Genomic DNA, 24,049 nt, shown 5'->3' with positions numbered 1-24,049 from the left:
CTGAGAAACTGAATGTGATGTCCCCAGTTAGTTCCTTGGGAAGCTGAGGATAGGGTCACTAAAAGTTTCTCTCTGACCCCATTTAACCTTAAGATATGATTCAGTTCTCCTTTCTGGTTTCTGAATCCTATCCCAAATCTTTAAAGCTGCTGTGCTACATACGGACATAGTGTGTTCATCATAAAAAGATTGATCCTCAGAATCAGAATTAAGTTCCTTGCCTAGAATTTTATCTAGGGAGATCTCAAGTCCTTTTGCTTTTTCCTGTTGCTCTAAAATTCAAGTTGCTTTCTTAAAATAGTACCTCCAAAGTAACTGTGGTCCATTTTCTAAGACTGCTAAGATTAACTGAGTCCAGTCTTGTGGTGTTGCTTTGTTACTGGAAGCCAACATTTTGACCATTTCCCTAACAAAGGATTAATGTAGTCCATAAGCTACAATTGATTGTTTAATTTCCTTTAGATCAGACATACATATGGGCTCCAATGTATATTCTTTGACAACCTTAGGTACTTGGTTCCAGATACTCTTTTTGATGTTATTACTGGAAAGGCAGGGAGAACTCTGGGGAAGTTATCTTAGAGATTTTTACATACCAATGAGGCTAAATTTTGTCTTTGTACATTTTTTCCCTGGTTATCAAATTCAATACATTCCTCAATCTTTTCAAATCTATTTACCACTGCCTTTTGTAAAGTCTGGATCGCCTGTCCAGTATTCTGTTCTAGTGCCCTTATTGAGGATTCCAATTTATGAAGTCTGTCAGGTAGAGATAATGTCTCATTTTTGAACATAATCTTCATTGCATGCATATTACCTTCCTAGAGAGACATTCTACCAGTCAATCTGTCATACTCATTTGACAGAGTATGATTAATACTTTCAACAGTACGGATTATCCCAATGTTTCAGCACCTGCTGTCATTAATTGGGTTTTACTTGCCAAATCGGCTATATCTTTCTCCAGAGTACTGTATTTTCCTTTAAATAAATTACTATCAGTCTGTACCATTTCTAAAAGTACCTCAGTTGACTGAGTTTTGTTAGTTAAATTGTTTGTATCCTTCTTCAGAGTTCTGACCTCTTTTTTGAGAGGCTTAGTTTTAGTCTGTAAAGACTGTACCATTTCTAAAAGTGCCACATTCTTAGCCCTATTATCAAACCATATTTTTTAAGAAAAAAATATTGAGGACAAGACTAATCCTCAGATTCAAAAATAGTGATGTAGGAGGGAAATCATATAAGTCTTGTGAAACCTTGTACATGCTGTAAGTAAAGAGGCTATTGAAACTTTGTTTGGTTAGATTGTCCAACATATTGCCCTTTTAAATTATAAATTCATAATTTATATTTAAAATTACAAATCTTACCTATGGTTGATTTTGAGCTGGAGTAGTTGCAATAACTGTTACCTGTTAGTAGGTGTATAGACTATACACCCCAGCAGAATTTTTCATGCAATATAAAAATTAGTGTGGTTACATTCTATTTCTAATTTCTGAATGATTACAATAAATACAAGAAAAAAACAACATGGTTCCAATTTCCCTTGCATGATTAAATATTTTATGTATTACTGGTGAAAATTAAGTTCCACATACAGTAAAACATTTATAAAGGTACAACAGTAACAGGAGACATTCTGGAGCCAAAGCCTTCAGGAACTTGCCTATCTGAGGTTTACACATCAGTGCCTTGAATTCTGGTGAGCCAATCTCACAAAATCCAAGTGCCACCATCTACTCCTCAGACATGACCACCTGCTGGCAACATTTTAGGTTTTTAATGTCAGTTTAATTCAAAGAAAATTGAAGACTAATTTAAAACTCTTTTTTTTTTGTAAGAGCTAATAACTGCCCATAGGTTATTGATAAGAAAATAATCATTATACAAGCTAAGGCCACGTGATTCTTCCAGAAGCCCCATGGTGAGAGATCGATGCCCTTGGTCATCAAGTATTCTTCACCAGAACATCTGTAATTCAACACACACAGAAGTAACATTAAAGTTTATTCAACACGTTCACTGTTCCTTTATTTTAAAAACTCATAGTTTCAGTACATTATTAAAAATTTCATCAGTATATTTAATTGGTAATCATAATGATGTGCTTACAATTTTGTACTATAATCAATATAAACTACTTGAATCAGGTCCCTTTGTTAATTTGAAAAACCATCTAATAGGTGTAGCTATTGGCACAAAGGCTGAGTTTAGAGAGTCATACAAGATCCAACTTTGTAGTGTTTATGGTGTCATCAGAGATTTCTAAATCTACAACATTTCTCTCTCTTCAAAGTGCAAATGGATGGATAAAGGACTTGTTTCTCCTGAAGCAGAAAACCTCACCTTCCTAATGACACACAGACACTCTAAGAGATCAAAGACTTTTGTAATTCTGCTGACAGAATTCAGTAGACAGTCATACAAACAAACAAACAAACAAACAAAAAAAACACAGCATCAAACTCTAGACCAAAGAACAAAGGGAACTAGGGGTTTCTGACAAGCATTAGTCAACTGCTGTCAACTCCTGTACTAAGACTGCAGTGACGACCATGGATGCTCAGCTTTGGAACATCCCCAGGCGCCCATGGCTATAGATAGAGCCTGGGTATCAGTTGAAGCACAACAGGATGCAGGAGCCCTGACACAGGTTAGAAAAATAGCTGCTGCTAAAAGTCCTGAATACACTACAATTACTGCCCGTATCTCTCCATTCCTGTGTGTGCGTCTCAATCCATGTATATATCCATCCCTATGTGTCTCCATCCCTCTGTGACTCCATCCCTGTGTGTCTCCATCCCTGAGTGTATCTTGGGATATAACAGTCCTCATATCCACTGAAAGGGAATATTTCTTCTTCCTTTTGTGAGAAAAATTCTTTTGTGAGTATGAGAACTGCAGATGGCCCTCCTAGGCTTTACTTTACCCATCCAAGACCTCTTGACTAGAAAACCATAAGAAATTTCTATTAAAAGGATGTCATATGACACGAGGAGAGAGGAGATGTGGAAAATAAGATATCCCCCATATCTGGTTTCTCATCAGCAATTTGAACATAAGTTTGTGTTACTGTTAGTCATTATTATTTTGAAATCCTTAAGAGATTTAACATACCAGCATATTTCTCTCTCACATATATATCAAAATAAAATCATTGAGAACAATCATAGAAAGTGAGTGTATTTTCAAGGCATTAGACAAACATGGTATTTTCTTCTCAACAAAGAGGAATGTGTATTTTTACATTGTAGGAAAAGTCTTCTGATAGGACATTTTTCCTAAACACACACACACACACACACACACACACACACACACACACACACACGCACCACATTTTTTTTCTTAAAGTCATAGCTGTGTGGGGCTATGGTGTGGGTGTGGGGCAGAGAAAATACTCTGAAATCTGGCAGGCAAAGGTGACTCACTTTAGTCTTTGATGCCCTGACATTTTTGGGCTCTATTCGCAGGTGCCATAATTTACACACATGGAAACTTTATACATTTGTAAACTATCAGAGCATCTTATGCCAAACTTAAATGTTCTGAAACAAGGAACTCAAATCCACAATCAAGATACCAAAATCATTTTCAAAATGCTCCAAAAGAACCCTTTCTGAAAATTTTCTACACCACATAGCAATAGGATTTAAATACAGCCATGTGTGCATTGATTGCAATCTCACTCTGGGAAACAGGCAGGGTAAGGAGTGTTAATCAGGAAAGGGTGGATTTTCCTGCTGAGTCTAGTAGCATTCTATGTCCTTGAAACACTGAACTCAAACTTACATTAAAAAGTTCTTACATCTCCCGACTTCTGATGTGTTTCTTTCTGGACAGAAGTTTTGTCCCATAAATTCGTTGTGCATCAAAGCCTGTAACACAAACAGAAACAAGGAAAGGCAAATAGTTTAAGATTTTAATAAGTTTCCAAAAAATAAACACAGTTATGACTTCAAGTTCAATCTTGACTTTAATTTGCAAAAAATAAAAAATAAAATAAAATAAACAAACTCCTACAAAGTTCAGTCTGCCCAGAAAAGCAGTGCCCCTTCCCACACTCAGAAAGTTTCCTTGAAATGATGGTGCTTCCCAGCTACTAAGAAGTAGATAGTCTAAATTTCTCAGTACTATATCCTACTTCTCTGCCAAGTCCATAACCATGTAAACATTGTAAATAAAATAGCACTCTTGATCTATATTGGCAATAATTCTTGTTTATTTTCGTCAAAATCAGTTGTGATAATGGGAGTAAGAAAGTCTGGTAAGATTCACTTACTATAAAGATAGCTTGGCAAAACCTATATGTTTCTGGGTATCACATGGTTTCTTTCCAGAGGCCATGTGACGTCTTGAACAAGTTCTCCTTTTGGCAAGGCCAGGGAGAATTTAATCCTTTTTGGTAAGGCTGATGGATAGTTCACTGTATAATTCTGGGAATGACCCCCAAAGCATATGTGCTACCTGCTCTCCTTGTTTTTCTTACAGAAATTATATTGTTGGTTACCTTTAGTTTCACTTTCTTAGAGCCATAGATGAAATGGCTATTGTATTAGGAAAACTTTACCCTGATGATTCTACTCTGGGTGAGCCAGAGGGGATGTTGTTAAAAATATGCAGTCAGTCTGTTTCAGTTCTTAAAGCCTTTGGTGTTTAAAGTGTAACTCTGAATTCAGGATTCTTAAGAACAGGATGCTGTTTTTCTAACGCACCTGGTGACTAGTTTGGAAGAGTTACTGTAGTTCAGGACATACATATTTATGTAATTGCCCTGGAGAGAATGATTCTAACCACAGAGGTCTAAGAGTAATGAGAACAAATAGAGGATATCAGGAGTTAATGGGAAGAGTCTAAGAAGAGGGAATCAAGCAAAATCACATTGATCCACAATGCCCTCATTTCTAATAGCTGTGCCAATACTGTAGGCATCAACGCTGTAGTAAACTCAGAGGAAGTGGACATGAGAGCAAGAGATAAGCAGTGCCAACTATTATGTAGTTTTCAGGATGACAGGAGAAAACCTGGTGTGTCCCTTATAGAAGATTAGAGGAGTATAGAATGAAGAATGTATTGATTCAGTCTTGGCTGATGACTTGAATGTGAGTGTTTAAATTTGACTATGGCTAAATATTAACCAATAGAGCTAAAATTCTCGTTCACTTTGTATTACACTGTAACCACAACTGCTGCCAACTATTCTACCTCTAGGTGTGCCTCATTAGAAAACTACCTTTGTTGCTTGCTGTACTACTTATTCTTCTAATATTAAAGATACAAATCAAATAGGTAACGATTACCAGTGGTAAAGTCAGGAGATGGAAAGGAAATGAGGTAAGGAAACGAAGTGGCAATTATTGTAATTGTTATTAGAAACTTAATGAAACAAATTAAGGAAAAATTAATTTTCCTTAAACTTAAACAAACTAATGGAAAGTGATTGTAAAACTGTTCATGCAAACTATAGAAAAAAGTTTCAGGCTAACATGGGCCACTTGTTTGAAACAGGTGGTCAGAGTTTTGTTTGGCTGACTTCACACATCCATTCCAGGTTGTTGGATCAATTAAGAGCAAGGCTCCCAGGATTTTCGGTTTCTTTTAATTTCTTAGCACAAACTATCACAGTCCCTGATCTTTTCATAATTTCCTTATTGGGTATAATCACAACTGTTTGCTTTTCATCATCTATCGTCTATCTTTCTCTTTACACTGGGATTTTTCTCAACCTTAATTTTCCGCAAATAACATGTGACTGGGGAAAATCCCAAATGACTCACTGACTTTTGGCTAAAACTAACAGAAAAATTGTTAACTTTTGTTTCTGGAAGGAAAATCTCTGGACAGTGTCTGGTTAGATATTACAGCTGGGAAAAGGCATTGTAAGAATCAATTCAGTTACTACAGTTTGAGACCCCAGTTACAGTGACAGACAGGACAACTTACCGTAAAGCCATAATGAGGAATGCTAAAGTAGTAAATCCATGAGAGGTTCTGCATGAAGTTCATGAAATGTAGGGACAGACCTGAGATAAACTGCAATGAACAGAACCACAAATTAGAACCAGTCCAGGGACTAAGAATTCTAGACAAGAAACTCCCTCTTCAAGACCCCTTCATCCTTCTGACCATTTCTGCTCAGACCAGCTCTTTAAAGAATTTTTTCAGTACTCTAAACAGAATTCTTCAGTCTGCAAAGTTAAGGCTCTTTGTGGGTTTAAAAGATGGACTGTTATCCTGCCTCTGCAGAAGGTAACTCTCAGATGCTTATGTGATCTTTAAAAAGGCATGAAATCTATGTTCAAATTATGCACATCCTTTAAACTTGCAATACTCCTATCCTTCATATTTACATCCTCTTAGATTCTTTATAATATTTAATTTATGTAGGTATTATGAATGATGAACAAGGGATAACTGTGAAGATCACAAGAAATTTGCCCTATCTAGACTTAAGTACACTAGAATATACAAAATGGCTGTTGGATGAGGAATAATTCATCTTCTCTATTGATAAGAGGCTTTCAGTGGGCTTTCCTGCACATCTGGGAACAAGAACAGCAGACTCTAGAAAACTTTACTACCTTCTGTGTCCTCTCATATAGGGGGAAGCATAGCTGTGAACTCCTTAAGATAGGATATGTTTGCATTACAGAATGGCCATACAGATATGACCATATAAATAGAAAATAAAATAAAACTTTGCATGTTCTCAAGGACATAAATCCACCATTGCCAAGCTACAGTAAGCTCCTGCACTAGCAGAAAGAATATGAACATTAACACACTACATCAATCTTTCCATTTACTTGACATGCCTTTGGGGAAAATGTGGGAAATGGTTCCATTTATCAGATTATTGATTTATTTACATTAAGTATGTAATTTATGGGCATGAAAGACTAAGACTGGATAACCAATTACAAGCATTGAGCAGAAGTGTGCTAAAACTGGTAACTGATAAGTACTTAGGAATCTGGAAACTATTTCTATTTCTATCAGCTTTCAGAAAACAAGTGAACACTGAGATTGACTCCTAGTGCTGCACAATTGCATTGACCATGACCTTGGCTTTTCCATTAGAGACAATTGAATAAACCAAATCACCTATGATATGGTTAAAACAGCAGGCAAGTCTCTTACACCAAGATGAAAGAAAGGTTGCAATCTGTCTTGTAGTGGGAAATCATGCCACTTTCTCAAATTTATTATGGTTTTGTAAAATAATCCCAAGAAATGTCTGCTAAGAGCTCACTAAAAAGGGCATGTCAACCACATCACAGGACTACATCAGAGCAGTAACTACAAAGCCTAGGAGGAAAGGCAGCAGCTCCTTCTCTTCTACAGACCATAATAAGCTTTAGAATAAAGCCTCCTGTTTCAAGTCCTGATGTATCAAGTAGGTTTTATGTGCAAAATGGAGCACAAGAAAACTTTTCCTCTTAGAGAAACATAAGTCATACTCACCATCATGAACATAAAATAGGTGGTTATAAATTGTGTTGGTATAGCTGCTACATTCTCCCCTGCTCCTAAAGACAGTGGCAGCGAACTGGCAGAATAAGCCAACATCAAGACAATAAATATCATAGTGAAGAAACCCTTCACATCTGTTTTTACTCCTAAGAAACAAAAAAAAAAAAGATGTGTGATCAGTCCAGCTACTGAAATCCAGACAACTGTACATGTTTCAAGTAATACTTCAATCACCAAAAAGACTTGTAACAATTTTACAGTCATCCTACTAATCATGGGCTCCAATTTAATTGCTTCCTTCCAGGTGATTACATAAACTTCTCTTAATTTGTAAAGATTTATTCTGTTTTAATTCAAGTGTATGTTAATGTGTGTCTGTGGGAATGTATGTCATATGTCTGCAGTTACCTTTGGAGACATCAGCTCTCCTAGAGCTGTGACTATAGCCCTGATGATGGGGGTGTTGGGAACCAAATTTGGGGGTTGTGGGGTTCAGCAAGTGCTCCTAACCAATGAGCCATCACTACAGGCTCATCATATGGCTTTATTTTTACACTTGCCACATAATACCTTCCATATAATGTCTATTCTTTTTTATAAATAATTACAAGCAATTTATGAGATCCTGACATGTAGAGCTCCAGGGAACACAACTTGCCAAATATTCTGTTTTCTCTTACAGGAGAATTAACAAAAGAAAACATTCTTGTTCTCATTTTCCTGTGTTTATCATGATTGTGCTAGTAAAACTAATGAGATCAGTAGTGTGCCGGTTAATTTTTGTAAATTTAACACAAGCTAGGGTCATATGGAAAGAGGTAGCCTCAACTATCCCTGGGCAGTTGTTCCTGGAATCTGTAATAAATAAGGCTAAATAACCCATTAGGAACAAGCCAGTAAGCAGCACTCCTCCATGGTTTCTGCTTCACTCCCTGCCTCCAGGTTTCTTGGTATACTGAAAGCTGAGTTGAAGATTAAGCAACCTTGCAGTGGTTTAATATCTAGAGGACAGGAGAATGCCTCCAGTTTAAGTTTTCCTAGGAAATCACCATGTAACTGCTCTGGAAGAAAGCAATAAGTTCCACAAACTGATTTGTAATCTTTATGGAGCTAATGCTATGAGCCATGCAAAGTCCTGTGTATCTATAATAGTCATAAGGACACAAGTTAGAGTTTGCAGAAGTTGAGCTCCTTGCCTAATTATTTCAAAAGTTATTAATTTGATTATCATGGTGTGTATGATAGATGAGTGATTATGGCTGTGCATGTGCCGAGTTGTGCATGTTCCATGGTGTGCGTGTGCCATGGTGTGAATGAGCTGTGGCCTGCATGTGCCGTGTTGTGTATGTGCCATGGTGTGCATTGACATGATGTACATGTGCCATGGTACGAACGTTCCATGTATATGTGCCATAGTGTGCATGTGTCATAGTGTGCATGAGGCATGTGTGCATGTGCTATGTTGTGTATATACCATGGTGTGCATGTGCCGTGGTGTATATGTGCCATGGTGTGTATGCACCATAGTATGCATATGCCATGGTGTACATGGGCCATGGTGAGCAATGACATGGTATGCACGTGTCATGATATGTATGTGGAGTTGAATGAGATGTTTCTGGAGTGATTCTCTCATCCACTGTGGATTCTGATGATCAAATTCAGATTGTCAGACTTGCAAGATAAGCACATTTACCCACAACCATCCCATGGCCTTAATGACTGGCTCTGAATGATCAATTTTCTATAAAACAAAGTCTAAGCTGTATCAGTATTTATATTTGAAAGTGTGACAGTGTGTATGTGTGTATGAGTGTCTATGAGTGTGTGTGTGTCTGTGTGAGTGTATATACAAGTCTGTGTGTATATCTGTCTCTCTATGTTGTATATGCATGTATGTGCTTGTGTGTAAATGTGTGGGTGTATGTGTGTGTTAAAAGTATGGAAATGCTGAACAAATAGTTGAAAGTGAAGCTCAACCATAATGAACAAATGAATTGGTGTACATATTTGCAATAACTATACATATTATATAATTTCAACAAACCTCATATTCAGTATCCTTTCTCTTTGTAAGATTAGGTAGCACAATGCACTGTATATGTTTATGTTTTTTACACACATACATATGTATGGCATATTATATACTTTTCTATATTTTATTAACATATAGAGTCAGACAGAAACACAGAGAAAAATGCACAGCTGGGCTAGAAAGATGACTCATGATTGAAAATATGTGTTTTTATTTTAGAGGCCCTGGATTCCTACAGTGGTTATTCTGTAACTCAGTTCTTCTGACCTCCCCAGGTACAGCCTTCACTTAGAGCACACACACACACACACACACACTCACATACATACACACACAGAGAGAGACAAACACAGAAATAAAGAAAAAAAATATATGGAGAGATATCTCAATGATTTTACTCATTTGGCACTGTCTGAAATGTATGTTATTTATTCAGTCATTATACTGCACAAAATCTCTTAACAAAAGCACAGTTTCATAAACAGTTTTTGTAATAATTTGTTAACAGGTCTTGGAGGTTTTTCTCTCACTGAACTCTTGTTTTAGATGTCACACAATATAGACATTCATTTCTACTTATTTTCTTCTACTTCAGGCTTGCCCAAGTTGTACAAACCAAAAACATGTTCCCCCAAGAGTAAAGACGCATTTCTCAACTTACCTGCTATGCTGAAAAGTATAACAGTAAATATAATATTTGGCAATAACCTCCTGGGTACCAGATCACCCAGCAATTTCCCAAGAAAATATGATGACACTCTGTAGTATCCACTGGTGTGCTCATGTCTACAGAGACAAAGATCATGTTATACATCCTTAAATTAGTACAGAAGACTACACTGACATCTGCTACCACAGGGAGTCTAACAGGACAATGTCCCCTATTACCCAGGCTGACTCCCACACATGTCCCCATCTTAGAGACCAGCATCTCTAGGCCATCATCCTTATGACATTCTCACTATGATTCTCCCCATCAGAGAACTCTCCCCTCTTTTGTCCACTCTGGGCATACAACAGCCTCTCCAGGGAAACAGCCCAGTGTGCCCACTCTTCCCAGAGTCTCTGCCCCTCTGAAGCTGGTTCCCTGAGGAGCAGCTCATTTGTACCTCACCTCAGACACTGGTCATGGAGACTTCTCTCCTTCCAGTTCTTATGAAGAAGGTGACACTGTCACTCTGAGGTTACAGTGCAGCTTCAGGGCACCACATCCTTCTTTTCTGCTACTCCCACTTTAGGACAGATGCATTCTTCAATAATCTCTCTTTACAACCATGAATCTTTACCAGACACCAAACCTAATCCTTTTCCTTCCTAGCCCTTCCAAATACCAATACCAAGCTCTTCTTTTCCCTCCTAGTGTCTTCATTTCATCTCTGTTTTTTTTTTTTTTTTTTGATACAGGATCACCAGAGCAGGCTGGCTCTAAATTCCATATGTAGCCAAGTATGACCATCCTGCCTCTACCCTAGCCCCAAGCCCCAACTTCTGGGATTAAAGAAATACAGCCATGCTCAGGGTTTTGTGGTACTGTGACTCTAACACAGAATTGTGTGCACACAGAGTCAGCACTCTACTGGCTGTGCAGGTCCCTCAACTGCTCCCTGATGACTCCTCTCCTTGGAATGTACTTACAGGCAAATCTTTGCCATCTTTGAGAACAGGGACTCCTAAGCACAGGTCACCAGGAAAAGGTTCTTCAATGTTTGAAAACCATGGGGGATAACCAGCTCTTTTATATGTGGCTGCTGTCTGGCTCTTTCCAGCCCTGCATCAAGAGGACCCCGATTCTTTTGCAGCTGTACTCTCTAGCTCCAATGGGCTGCTGAACCCACTACACCCAAGCTCTATGAAACCCCTGACATCCTTCTTCGGGGGCATCATGAATATCCTGTGATTTTTTTTCACTCCATTACTACTGCGTTGTCTACAGCACTGAGGTCTGGGGACAACACCACATATCTGAAACATTTACTGAATAGCAGACCCCTCTGCTCTTGGTTTCTCATCCAGTTTTCATTAATATTAGTAATATCTTTACATACTTAAGAATGTAAAGATGGGACCCCAAGAATGATGAATTCAATCTTTCATAATTTACTTACTCTTCAGCTAAACAAGAGAAAAAGGAAAAATATGCTGTTATTTCATGAGATAACATCCTAGGCTTCACTATGACTGTAATCAACTTGATCGCCAACCTCTGATGCCTTCTCAAAAGTAGAGGATACTCACAGAAAGTGATCCCTGTCAATCATAAAGAGCTCTCTGGAAGACATGCTTGTGATACATTCAAAACCTGTAAGCAAAAGGAGCAAGACAGCTCTGCAGGGAGAGAATGGAGGCAAAAAGAAAACAGAAAATTTAATATTAGAATGCTTTTTTTCCAACAGAGCTTATTCCATAGATTAAATAACATAACATAGACTTAAGAAAAAAAAAAAGCAAGACTGCGAGATGAGCTCAGCAATAAAGAGTGCTTGTTGCTCTTGCAAAGGACACAGGTTTAGTTGTCAGTACATACATGGTGGCTCACAACCATCTGTCCTTCCAATTCCAGCCAATATGTTGCACTGATCTCCACAGGTCTAATGGCACATACACAGTAAATATACATCTATACAGGCAAACACTCGTACATATAAAAATAAAATAAGTATTTAAAAAAAAGAAGGAAAATGTGGAACTGTTCTGACTAAAAAGTTCAGGAAATATGAGTCCCATGAATTATTCAGCTCTCTGTTGCCACAGCAGTGTCTATTATTTGAAGTGTGTCCTCTAAAGTCCAACAATTGGATAATGATCCTTAATATAATGATTCTAGAGTATGTGATTTAGAACTTAATTGGTTTTACATGAAATCATGAGAGTGAAGCCCCCGGATGTCATTTGTGTCCTCATCATGGGAAGAAACAGCATTTCAGTGTCTCCCACGAGAGAGCTGAGAGAAGGTGACCAGACAGGAAGAACCTAGGAAAGAATCCTCACCACACTCTCACACTGTAGTATGGAGACATATTTGTTTTGAAATCTACTGACACTGTGATATTCAGTCATAGCAGCCCAAACCATCACTTCAATTTAAAGTTGGAAAGCATCATTCCTAATGTATAAAGAAAGAAACATAAAGATAAATAAAACTCCAAAATGTCTGAACATCTATTTGGCCACTTTGCTTTTAAAAAATGTAAAAATGAAAAACATGGAATAGTGGGGGAATACCCACTCAACAGCTTACTACAAATATCAACTGTAGAAACATTGTTAAAGCGTTGATTATTATCCCTAAAATATGATAATTAACTCTTTGCAGTGTTTCCAAAGTTCTCAAAAATAAATTCAGTCATGCTTATTTATGAAGAAATAATTTATACACACTGATAGGGGATGGTAAGCAGGAGGAAGCCCTTTGGAGTGATCTGGTTTTTTGGAAATACATGTCAGGTTCCTCTAAGACAGATGGTAGAGCTGGATCCTAAGAGTCTGCTACATAGCATCTTTTCAAGGAAGTCAGAGGTCAGTGACTCTTTATCTAGGTACACAGTTAGATATCAGATCAGATGAGGGGGACCTTAGATGTATTAGTTTCCTCATATATCAAAGAAAAATTCAATTTTGTAATCTACCAAAGGCCAGATTAAAGAAAAGGATGAAAAAGAAAAAGACAAGTTAAGCATGGGTAAGACTCTAAGAAAAGCAGGAAGCAGTACTCCCAAGATACTGGAACTTGGGAGACAGATGCATGAGGAAAGTGGCAGGCCTAGGTCAGCCTGGGCTATATGACAAGCTCTTTGCCTTTCAGGTCACAAATGTGGTCCTGCCATTAATGACCAAACAAGAGCAGAGGACCTGTTCTGAGTACCACATTATCAACCATAGAGGAGAGGACCTGGGTTTCTCCTCCTCTCCTAATGAGCCAGTCTTGCTTTCAAGGCTTTCCTATTTGACTTTACTAAACATACAACTTTCTCTCTCTGCCCACTTTTCCATTTCCACACACACTCATTTTCTGGTGTTCAGTGCATTCTTCTTCTCTCTGTCTCCAAAATATTGTGCTCAAGTTTCAATCTGTGTTTACTTTCATATGTTTTTACCGGAAAAAAAAACAAGAACTTAGAAAGGGAACTTTATTGCCTTGGCTAGCTTAACCGTATACAACACATGTAATTTCTATATGATTTTTTAGATTGTATAATTGTAGATTGACAATGTATAGCTACATATTTAAGGTGTAGCACTAATATGTTTCAGCCTGGTAACGCTGTAGCAGTCATCTCACTACAGACTAACTTCTGATCCACACAGAAGGCAATTCATAGAGATGATTTTCATGTTTATTCTTTTCTTCAAAATTAATCAGTGTTTTCCACCTATCAAAACAGATTTTGGAGGCTGTGGCGCTGAACCATTCAGGAAAGTTTCTGCCATGCAGCCATAAGGACCAGAATTTAGATACATAGGACCCGTGTGAAAGTGTCCAGACACAGTACTTCCTATTTGTAAACCCAGAGATGAAGGGTACAGAGGTTGACACTTGGAGATTATGGGCCAGCCAATCTAGCCAAGTCAATGAGCTGCCAGTTTAGTGAGGGACCTGCCTTAAAAAAAAGTGTGTGTGGGGGGTCATCAAGGAAAGCCTGGCATCAACTTCTGACCTCCACATGCAGATACATGCATGATCACTAGCATGCACGTGTATATCCTCACCTAAACATGAGTGCACCTGGAAGAAATCTGTAAATTGCTGTGGGACAATGGTCTCATATCCTGTAAAGATTTGTCATTTGTACTGGTTTAATAAAATGCTAATTGACCAGGGTAGGGCGACCAGAACAGGAGAATTCTGGTAAGAGGAAAGGCTCAGTCTGCAGTTGTCACTCGGACCAAGAGGAAGAAAGATGAGAATGCCTCACTGATAAAAGGTACCAAGCCACGTGGCTAACACAGACAAGAATTATTGGCCAATTTAAGATGTAAGAATTAGTTATAAGAAAGCCTGAGCTAACAGGCCAACCAGGTTATAATTAATGTAGACCTCTGTGTGTTTCCTTTGGACTGAGTGTAAATATAACACACACACATACGCACACACATACACACACACACACACACACACACACACACACACACCAAATCAACAGTATTTCCATGATCAAGCCTCTCTGACCATCAGGTGGTACGCTGAGGCTGTGAGCATCAGGAAGGAAGCTCAGATGAACAAATAGTGGTGTGCCAAACATAAATTGCAACAAAAATCCTATAAATTTTGATCCTGATGAGAAACTATGTTGGGAACATGCTATAGTCATTAAAAAGTTTGGAGATGAAAGAATATCTATAAAACCACATTATAGCTCAAGCAAGACAAGGACCACAAAAGTGACATCCATATGGCAAGTCAAGAAGAAAATCCGAATCTCTTCCTATTAACCCACACTCACAATCCAACAAACCTTATATAGTCCAGAAAATTGTCTCCGGGGCAACAAAAGAAGAATAAATAGGTAAACTAAAACATTTATGCACCAAGACATTATAAACAGCATAAAAAAGAAATGCATAGAAGCGAAGAAATAAATGTGAATCATGTTTGTTTCTGGTAGGGGATTCACATCTCAGAAAGGAAACTATTATACCTCATTATTATTGAAAAATTAAGGGCCAATTAGATGGTTGAGTCAGGAGGTAAGATGACTGCCACCAAGCTTAATGAACTTGGGTACAATCCTTGAAACCCATTTGGTGGAAGAGTCATCTCTTGTCAATTGTCCTCTGATCTCCACATGCATGGTGTAGAACACAAATGCTCGCACAAATACACATACTAGATAAATAAATAAATACTTTTGGAATGAAAAGAAAACATTCAAATTTAAAATGGGAAAACAGGTTATACAGATACTCCATAAACTATCCAATAAATTATGATTCATTTTTCTTTGATATCTTATTCAAAACAAGAAATATTATAAGGGTGGGTGAGGATGTGCACATATTGGAGTTCTTGTGTTGTGCTGGTGAGGATATAAAATAGTACAGTGGGGTTGGAGACTGGATAGTAGTTTCTCAATTAACCCAATCGCCTATGATTTAGCAACTCTTGCTTTCTACCTCAAAGAACAAAAGTCCAGGGCTCAAACAGATGGACTTGTACACTCAGGAGCATGGTTCATAGCAACCAAAGGTGAGAGCAAAGCACATTTCCAGCCATAACGAATGGGAAACAACTCAGCATGTTCACACAATGAACTGTTATTCCGCCATACAGAGCCCAAGGAATCCTCACATATGACATACTTTGATGAGCCCTGAGGATATCATACTAATGGAAACAAGCCAGCCAAAACACATACAAACAACACCAAAACACAGACACTTGTGTGACTCCAATTCAGAGTTCCCACATTAGTAATATTCAGCGACAGAAAGTAGAATGGTTGATGCCAGGAATCAGAAAGGGGTAGTAGGGGGAGTCTTCTTTCAGAGCTGTGGGATTCTATATGGGAAGATGAAAACAATGACCTACATTTAGAGTGTGGTGATAGTTGCATAACATGAAGTTCCTCCATACACTAAAATGGGCACAATGTGAAATGTGTGGTATATGTAGTTACACACTATCTATACTCAAACACATGTGAAATCATAAGTTCTCTCAATCAGTTTTCAATGTACCAACACTCCCTATCACATAATGAAATGATAAAATGTTTACTCTGTTCTTGTGATGAATTCTAGTTCTAATTCTTAATGGTTTTAACTGAGTTTGAACAAAGTGATAGTATTTTTTTCATTTTCTTACCTCTTCTGGGCTTCTGTACAATCATTTTGTAAGGAACTGAAAGGAGTAACCAAAATGACAGCAACTATGATTGTGATAATTACCTTTCAAAAAAATAGAGGAAAAAAATTTCATTATTTTTCCTAATCAAATCTCTCCAGTAAGGAAAACAGTATATTTTGGCCAGAGTCCCTGGAAGAATATACAATATGCATGTCAATAGACTTCTCGTATATTAAACAAAAAATGAAGTTCTTTGCAATCTGAGGCTCCAACAGTGTAGACCTTGGAAAAGCCAAGACTTCTCCCAGTGCTCCACCAGGAATGACCAGTGAAGGACTCATCATTTCCCGCCTGTCCAGACTCAAAATAAGCATACAAAAACTGTATTAATTGCAACACTGCTTGGCCCATTAGCTTAGGTTTCTTATTAACTAACTCTTACATCTCAAATTAACCCATTTTTATTGTTCTATGTATTGCCATGAGGCTCGTGGTTTACTGGTAAGGTTCTGGTGTCTGTCTCCTTAGGCAGCTACATGGCATCTCTCTGACTCTGCCTTTTTTTTTCTTCTCTGTTTCTCCTTGGAATTCCTGCATTTCTCTATTCTGTGCTATCATAGGCCCAAAGCAGTTTATTTATTAACCAATGGTAATAAAACATATTGACAGCTCACATCACTTGCGGAGGTTAGTGAACAAACACAAGTAAGTGTCAGAAAGGGTCCACCTAAACTGAGATCTCAGCTCTGGTGCCAGTGAACATGTGCAGTTTTCTACTTCAGGTGGTTTAAGGGAATTCAGACTTTCTTTACTCTTATAGTTAGAAACAAGTACACCCTAGGCCAGGGGGACAGCTCAGTGGCAGAGCCCTCACAACATACACTAGACACATTTCCTCTAATGCAAACCAAACAAAAAAATTAAAAATGACTCACTACACAGTTCCTAGCAGTGGAATTTTGTGTGCTGAGAAGGGTGAGCTGGTTCTCACCTGTGTCACCTCTGGGAAATCTGTACCTGTGTGGAAAACTCACTTGTTCCCAACTATATAGAATCTTTTGTTTTACTATTTTATTTTTTTCCAATAAGTCAAGTAAATTTTATTAAACTGTTCCTCTATCAACTATAACATCCGTTTCCAATAAACAACAGTTATAGTTTTCATAAATGCTCTGATCACATGACCATTGTGTCCAATTTGATATATTTTACTCTGGTTCTCAACATCAGCATAGAAAATTGAAATTAAAATCAGAATTCCTTGAACATTCCCTTTCACTGCAATTTCTTTTTTATTATTTATTTATTATAGATTTCTGCCTCCTCCATGCCACTGCCTCCCATTTCCCTCCCTCTTCCCCAACCAACTCCCCCTCCCTCAGCAGCCCTAAGAGCAGTCAGGGTTCCCTGTTTTGTGGGAAGTTCAAGGACCACCCTCCTCCATCCAGGTCTAGTAAGGTGAGCATCCAAACAGCCTAGGCTCCCACAAAGCCAGTACGTGGAGTAGGATCAAAAACATATAGTTATCCTCCTGGATATTAACCTTCATCAGGCGATGAAAGGAGACACAGACAGAGACCCATATGGGAGCACTGGACTGAAATCCCAAGGCCAAAATGAGGAGCAGAAGGAGAGAGAGCACGAGCTAGGAACTCAGGACCGCAAGGGGTGCATCCACACACTGAGACAATGGGGATGGTTTATCGGGAACTCACCAAGGCCAGCTGGACTGGGTCTAAAAAAAGCATGAGATAAAACCGGACTAGCTGGACATAGAGGACAATGAGGGCCGCTGAGAATCTTTTGTTTTTCCAAAAATAATTGACCTAGAAAGGCCTCTTTTATGATTCAAATGCCTAAGTAAAAGACCAAGGTGTTTGGAGCAATTGACAGTATAACTTAAATGGTCAGAATATTCACATAAACACAGGGAAGGCAGCTACATGAAAAGGGCAGCACACATGTTAAGAAATAAGTGATGTTTCACTACAGCCAACAACACACGACCTTTCAATATTCAACAGAAACTAAATAACTGAGAATGATATAGTACACTCACAGAAGAACTATGTTCTCGTTGGATAGGGACAGGGATGTAGGTCCATGGTAGAGTGATTGCCTGCTAATGGCTAAGGCCCCAGGATCAAACACTAACACAACAGAATCAACATCATGAAATAAAAGATAACTGCATAAGTGATGGCCCAATGAGCTGGAAGAACCACATTTCTCTGTGACATTCATGTTAAAATAGAGAAAATCTTAAGTCATGATGATCCTTGTTATGCAATCAGTACAAAGAAAAGTAGAACTTCACCTCCTCCCAGTTCCAGTTGGCTGACAGGGAAGAGCATTGTGCAGTCCAGTTACTGTGTGTGTGAGCTGCACTCTTGGAGTAGCTACTGCTTTCACACACTGGACTCCTGATGAGGGAACAGCACTCTGCAGCTGGCTCATCTCAGGCAGTGGATGCTCAGGCTCCCTCAGAGCTGTTCTATGGCCCTGTCTCCTCACCACATGATTTCAACCACAGATCACCCGTCCTTTCCCTCTCCAGTCATCTCCACCCCTTCTCTACTTAAACTTTCCCCAAGTCCATTCTCTCATCTGACAGGCTACAGTTTTATCTGTTTATCCAGTTACCATCCATCCACCCACATGGAAAGTTGGATCAGGAAAAAAGCCTTTCTTCCTTTTCTCATTTCAGGACTTTGAACTTGTAGGATGCACAGGTGAATTAAAGTAGACAGGTGTGAGAAGTTCTCAGGTGTGCTGAATGTGTTTTTGCGTTCCCTGAATTAAAATTAGTACTTGGATTTCTCATTATTGTTCCTCTAAACAACAAAAAAAAAACTACTAAAAGTTTTTCCATAATTAAAAAAATCAACCATGGTCTACTTGATTTATTTAATATCTCTATATGCTAAGCAGAGTGAAAATGAAAAATATATGGAAGGGAGTAGAAGATAAATGTGACCCTGACGTGTATTGACTCAGAAACATATTGTTCCCACTTGAGTTTCACAATTGAAATAATTCATCAGATTACCCGAATTATAGTGGTCCGTGGAAAACCCTTGAAACTTTTAAATGAACGACAGATCATCCACTCAAGCTGATGCCAGAAAGGGGTGACACACGTGATCTCCCCCAAGGCTGAGCTCCTTCTTGCCGTTTGTTCCTCCAAGAGTGGATCCAGTTCAGTTCTCATTTTGCTGTATAAGGAAGACTGTGTATACATATTGGCTAAGTTTTCGCTGACATGGTTCTGTCTCTCAGAAAGCTCTTTATGTTCATTGGCTTTAAGATAAAAGTGGATAAAGTCAAGAAACAGTAATGATTTTTCTGTGATACTTTTTATGAATAACACATCAATTATGTATCAGTTTTTCTTTGAGACAGTCTCATGTACCCTAGACTGGCCTAAAGTTTGCTATGAAGCCAAGGGTGACCTTAAGCTCCTCCAGGTCCTCCTGTTTCTGTCTCAAGTGCTGTGACAGGCATTCACCTTCACACCCAGTTATGTGCTAGGAACCAAACTCACAGCTTTGTGCTTGCTAGGCAAACATTCTACCAGTTGATCTTGATCTTCAGCCTGCAACATTTTTAACATAATAAAATAACTCCTATGTAATTCCTTTACGTATTAGAAAAGTGTCCCTAACTGGCCTGACTACTGTCATTATTCCATGGGTTCAGGAAATTGAATGGCTTTTTCCCATCCAGACTTAACTCTCTTTGTTTGTTTGTTTGTTTGGTTGGTTGGTTGTTTTTTTTTTTTTTATAGATTTTTATTGAGCTCTACATTTTTCTCTGCCCCCTCCCTACTTCTCCCCTCCCCTTCAATGCTCCCCAAGGTCCCCATGCTCCTAATTTACCCAGGAAATCTTGTCTTTTTCTACTTCCCATGTAGACTAGATCCATATATGTCTCTCTTAGCATCCTCAATGTTGTCTAAGTTCTCTGGGATTGTGATTTGTGGGCTGGTTTTCTTTGTTTTATGTTTAAAAACTACTTATGAATGAGTACATGTGATACTTGTCTTTCTGGGTCTGGATTACCTCACTCAAAATGGCGTTTTCTAGCTCCATACTTTTTTCTGCAAAATTCAAGATATCATTATTTTTTCTGTTGTGTAGTACTTCATTGTGTAAATGTACCACATTTTTCTTATCCATTCTTCAGTTGAGGGGCATTTAGGTTGTTTCCATGTTCAGACCCTAATTCTTAACATAGTCTTACTTCTCTTTTGGTTCTATACTTCTTAATGTAAAAATCTGGTCACTTCTTCTGCTTCATGTGAATGTATATGAAAATGTATAAACTGATAAGTATTTTGTTTCTAAAATTCTATAAACAAAGCAAGCATGGTGACACAGTTCTATAATACCTACACTTGGGAAGTAAGGTAGAAAGAACACACATTCAAATCTAGTCTGACTACATAAGCCAACAATAATAAAAAGAATAACATAACAAATAATAAGTACTTTTTAAAAAAATCCTTTTGTGACAATATCATATAAAGGTTCTTTTGTAAATTAAATTTAAAAACACCCAGCACTAATAGACAGCAAAGTCTATTAGCTAATTTTAAACGCTGAATTAACACAAAAGCTATATTCCAATGAGACAGATGATTATGTTTTAATGAAATCAATTAAGCAAAAAGCCTATGACTTTAGGAGGCTCACATACCTTCATGGTCATCTTTTTCTGTGTCTAATAGAGCAGAGAAACCTCCATTAATGATGTTCAGGAAGAAGTCTGCAGGGTTGTTGTGGGAATCATAGTTGTAACCTGCAATGAAGGTAGCCCATGAATACAAAGGTGAGGACCTGTTTGCAGAGAGTGGGAAATGGGAGAGGAGACAGAATCTAAGAACTTACTCCTCTTTTTTCCCATCCCCACAAATTTATCCTTTCTTATTATATATATATACTCATATTATTTCAGCAATCTCTACTTTATAGCTTACTGAATATATGTGTATGTTTATGCTGGTGCTATAACATATATGATATGTACATATACGCATATGTATATATAATACACAGACATAGACAGAGTAGATATAGCCATAGATCAGACATAGATGTAGACATAGACATGGAAATAGACATAAACATAGACTACACATAGACATAGACATTGAGATATGGACATGGAAAATGACATAGACATGCACATAAACATAGACATGGACATAAATGTGGTTATAGACATGGACAAAGACATGGATATGCCCAATGACTTGGTTATGGACATAGACATGTACATGAACATAGACATAGAAATAGACATAGGCATGGACATATACATAGACAAGGATATGGATATAGACATGGCTATCTATGGACATAGACATAGACTACACATAGTCATAGACATGGGCATAAACATAGACATGGACATATACATAGATAAAGACATGGATATGGACATGGGCATAGTTATGGACATACACATAGACAGGGACATAGCTATAGACATCAGCATACACATTGACATATACATGATATGGACATGGGCATAGATATGGACATAGACTACGTGTAGACATGAGCATTGAAATAGAAATTAACATGGATATGGACATAAACTACACATAGACATATACCCAGACATAGACAAGGACATAGTTATAGACATCAACATAAACATAGACATGGACGTGGATATGGATATGGACATAGACTACACATAGACATAGACATGAACAGAGACTACACATAGACATGGACTACACATACGTGTAGACATGGGCATAGATATGGACATGGATATGGATATGGATATGGACATAGACTATACATAGACAGACATGAACATAGACTACACATAGACATGGACAAAGACATAGACATGAGCACGGACACAAAATATACATAGGCATGAACATAGACATAGGTATGGACCTGAACAAGGACATTGACATAGACTACACATAGACATAGATAGAGACATAGATCAGACATTTATATGAAGTATTCCCATAAAATAATCATTTGAATTTGGCCTACAGACTCACAAATGCTTGCAAATTATTAAATGACAAAGATTAATCAAAAACAAATGAATAGTACTGTGGTGCAAATATTTAAGCTTATATTCATAGTCAAAGAGAATCATCCATAACTATATCCATATTTCTCTAAGAAGAAATTAATCACATGAATCATTAAAAATATTTATCATCTAAACTGACTGTGAAAAACTCAGACAAAAAACTGACTCTACAGAAGCCAGACTTCAGCCTCTATAGCCCCCAATCAGCACCTAAACCTGAAAAGCAAAGTTACTAGTAAGTTAAGAAATGCCTCTACAAACACTCAGAGTCAGATTACACTAGGGGAAACTGAAAACCACCGTCTGCTACCTGAGCAAGAACATAATGATGCTGAACCTTTCCAAAGCTGTTTAAAGGATGGATAATAAGCCAGAGGCCAGCATGTTAATTAAGAGGGTCTCCACAACTAGGAAGCAAAACAAGAGGATTAGTAAATATCCTGTAACACAGATATGATACAGGATAGAAGAAAGAAAAGAGGTAATTTGGTACGAAATGCAGCATTCAGTTCCTTGAGGAGGCTGATGCTTTTGAACAATGATACAAAGCCTGGGGAACTGATTACATTTTTGAAAACTTGCATCTCCTTACAGAAAAGTAAGAAAACAGCTATTAATGGTGGCCATGCCTTTAATCCCAGCACTCAGGAAGCAGGGACAGGTGGATCTTTATGAATTTGAAGCAAGACTGGTGTACACAGCTCCAGGGCAGCCAGGACTACATAGAGAAACTGTCTTAGAAAAACCCAGCAAGATTGCATTCCCACCAGCAATGGATGAGGGTACCCCTTCCTCCACAGCCTCTCCAGCAAAGGCTATCATCGGTGCTTTTGATTTTAGCCATTCTGACAGGTGTAAGATGATATCTCAAAGTTGTTTTGATTTGCATTTCCCTGATTGCTAATGAGGTTGAGCATGACCTTAGGTGTCTTTTGGCCATTTGAACTTCTTCTTTTCAGGACCACGGGGGGGGGGTGCACCCACCCACTGAGACAGTGGGGGCTGATCTATTGGGAGCTCACCAAGGCCAGCTGGACTGTGACTGAAACAGCATGGGATAAAACTGGACTCTCTGATCATGGCGAACAATGAGGACTGATAAGAAGCCAAGGTCAATGGCAAGGGGTTTTGATCCTACTTCATGTTCCGGCTTGGTGGGAGCCTAGCCAGTTTGGATGTTCACCTTCCTAGACATGGAAGGAAGGGGGAGGACCTTGGACTTTCCACAGGGCAGGGAACCATGACTGCTCTTTGGATTGGAGAGGGAGGAGGAGAGGAGTGGGGGGAGGGGGAGAAGAGTGGGGGGTGGGGAGGGAAATGGGAGGCTGGGAGCAGGCGGAAACTTTTTTTTTCTTATTCTCAATAAAAAAGAAAAAACCCCAGCAAAACAAAAATAATCAATCCTTGCATGAGTTTTTGAAAAATTAAAGATTATGTTGAAGCTTGAAAGTATAAGAACTTGCAGTTTCCTTATGCAGCATACAAATCTTTGCTTATGGCTTTTTAAGTGAAATTACACATTAAATACCATGTGTCTTTTTTATGGTCAGCGTGTATTTTTTCTATAATCAAAAATCTAATGCCTGTAACTTTAAACAACAAATAAAATATATATTATGTATGAAAACAAAAGTCACTGAGGAAATGTAAGATCTTAGTAGGATTTGGGGTAGTCTAAATTGTTT

The 24,049-nt window shown here is 38.2% G+C and overlaps 1 protein-coding gene across 2 annotated transcripts in view; it reads right to left on the bottom strand.

The window, feature by feature from the left end:
• Positions 1-1,554: 1,554 nt before the first annotated feature.
• LOC126509738 (ATP-binding cassette sub-family G member 3-like) overlaps positions 1,555-24,049 on the bottom strand; it is a 42,713-nt gene continuing 20,218 nt past the window's right edge. For both annotated transcript variants that reach the window (XM_050155823.1, XM_050155824.1), the window contains exons 8-16: positions 20,994-21,095; positions 19,345-19,595; positions 16,314-16,396; positions 11,747-11,836; positions 10,173-10,297; positions 7,468-7,622; positions 5,947-6,036; positions 3,796-3,881; positions 1,555-1,974 (exon numbers count right to left, since the gene is read on the bottom strand). In XM_050155823.1, the coding sequence (XP_050011780.1) occupies positions 1,821-1,974; positions 3,796-3,881; positions 5,947-6,036; positions 7,468-7,622; positions 10,173-10,297; positions 11,747-11,836; positions 16,314-16,396; positions 19,345-19,595; positions 20,994-21,095 (1,136 nt within the window). In that variant the 3' untranslated portion in view covers positions 1,555-1,820. The remainder of the gene's footprint in view (positions 1,975-3,795; positions 3,882-5,946; positions 6,037-7,467; positions 7,623-10,172; positions 10,298-11,746; positions 11,837-16,313; positions 16,397-19,344; positions 19,596-20,993; positions 21,096-24,049) is intronic.

The sequence above is a fragment of the Alexandromys fortis genome, unplaced genomic scaffold (genome assembly GCF_014885135.2).
Source record: "Alexandromys fortis isolate MF-2015 unplaced genomic scaffold, M_Fortis_MF-2015_v1.1 scaffold_87, whole genome shotgun sequence".
In the NCBI taxonomy this organism is placed as follows: domain Eukaryota; kingdom Metazoa; phylum Chordata; class Mammalia; order Rodentia; family Cricetidae; genus Alexandromys; species Alexandromys fortis.
Note: the sequence above shows the minus strand (reverse complement) of the source record. Positions and strands in the feature narration are given on the sequence as shown.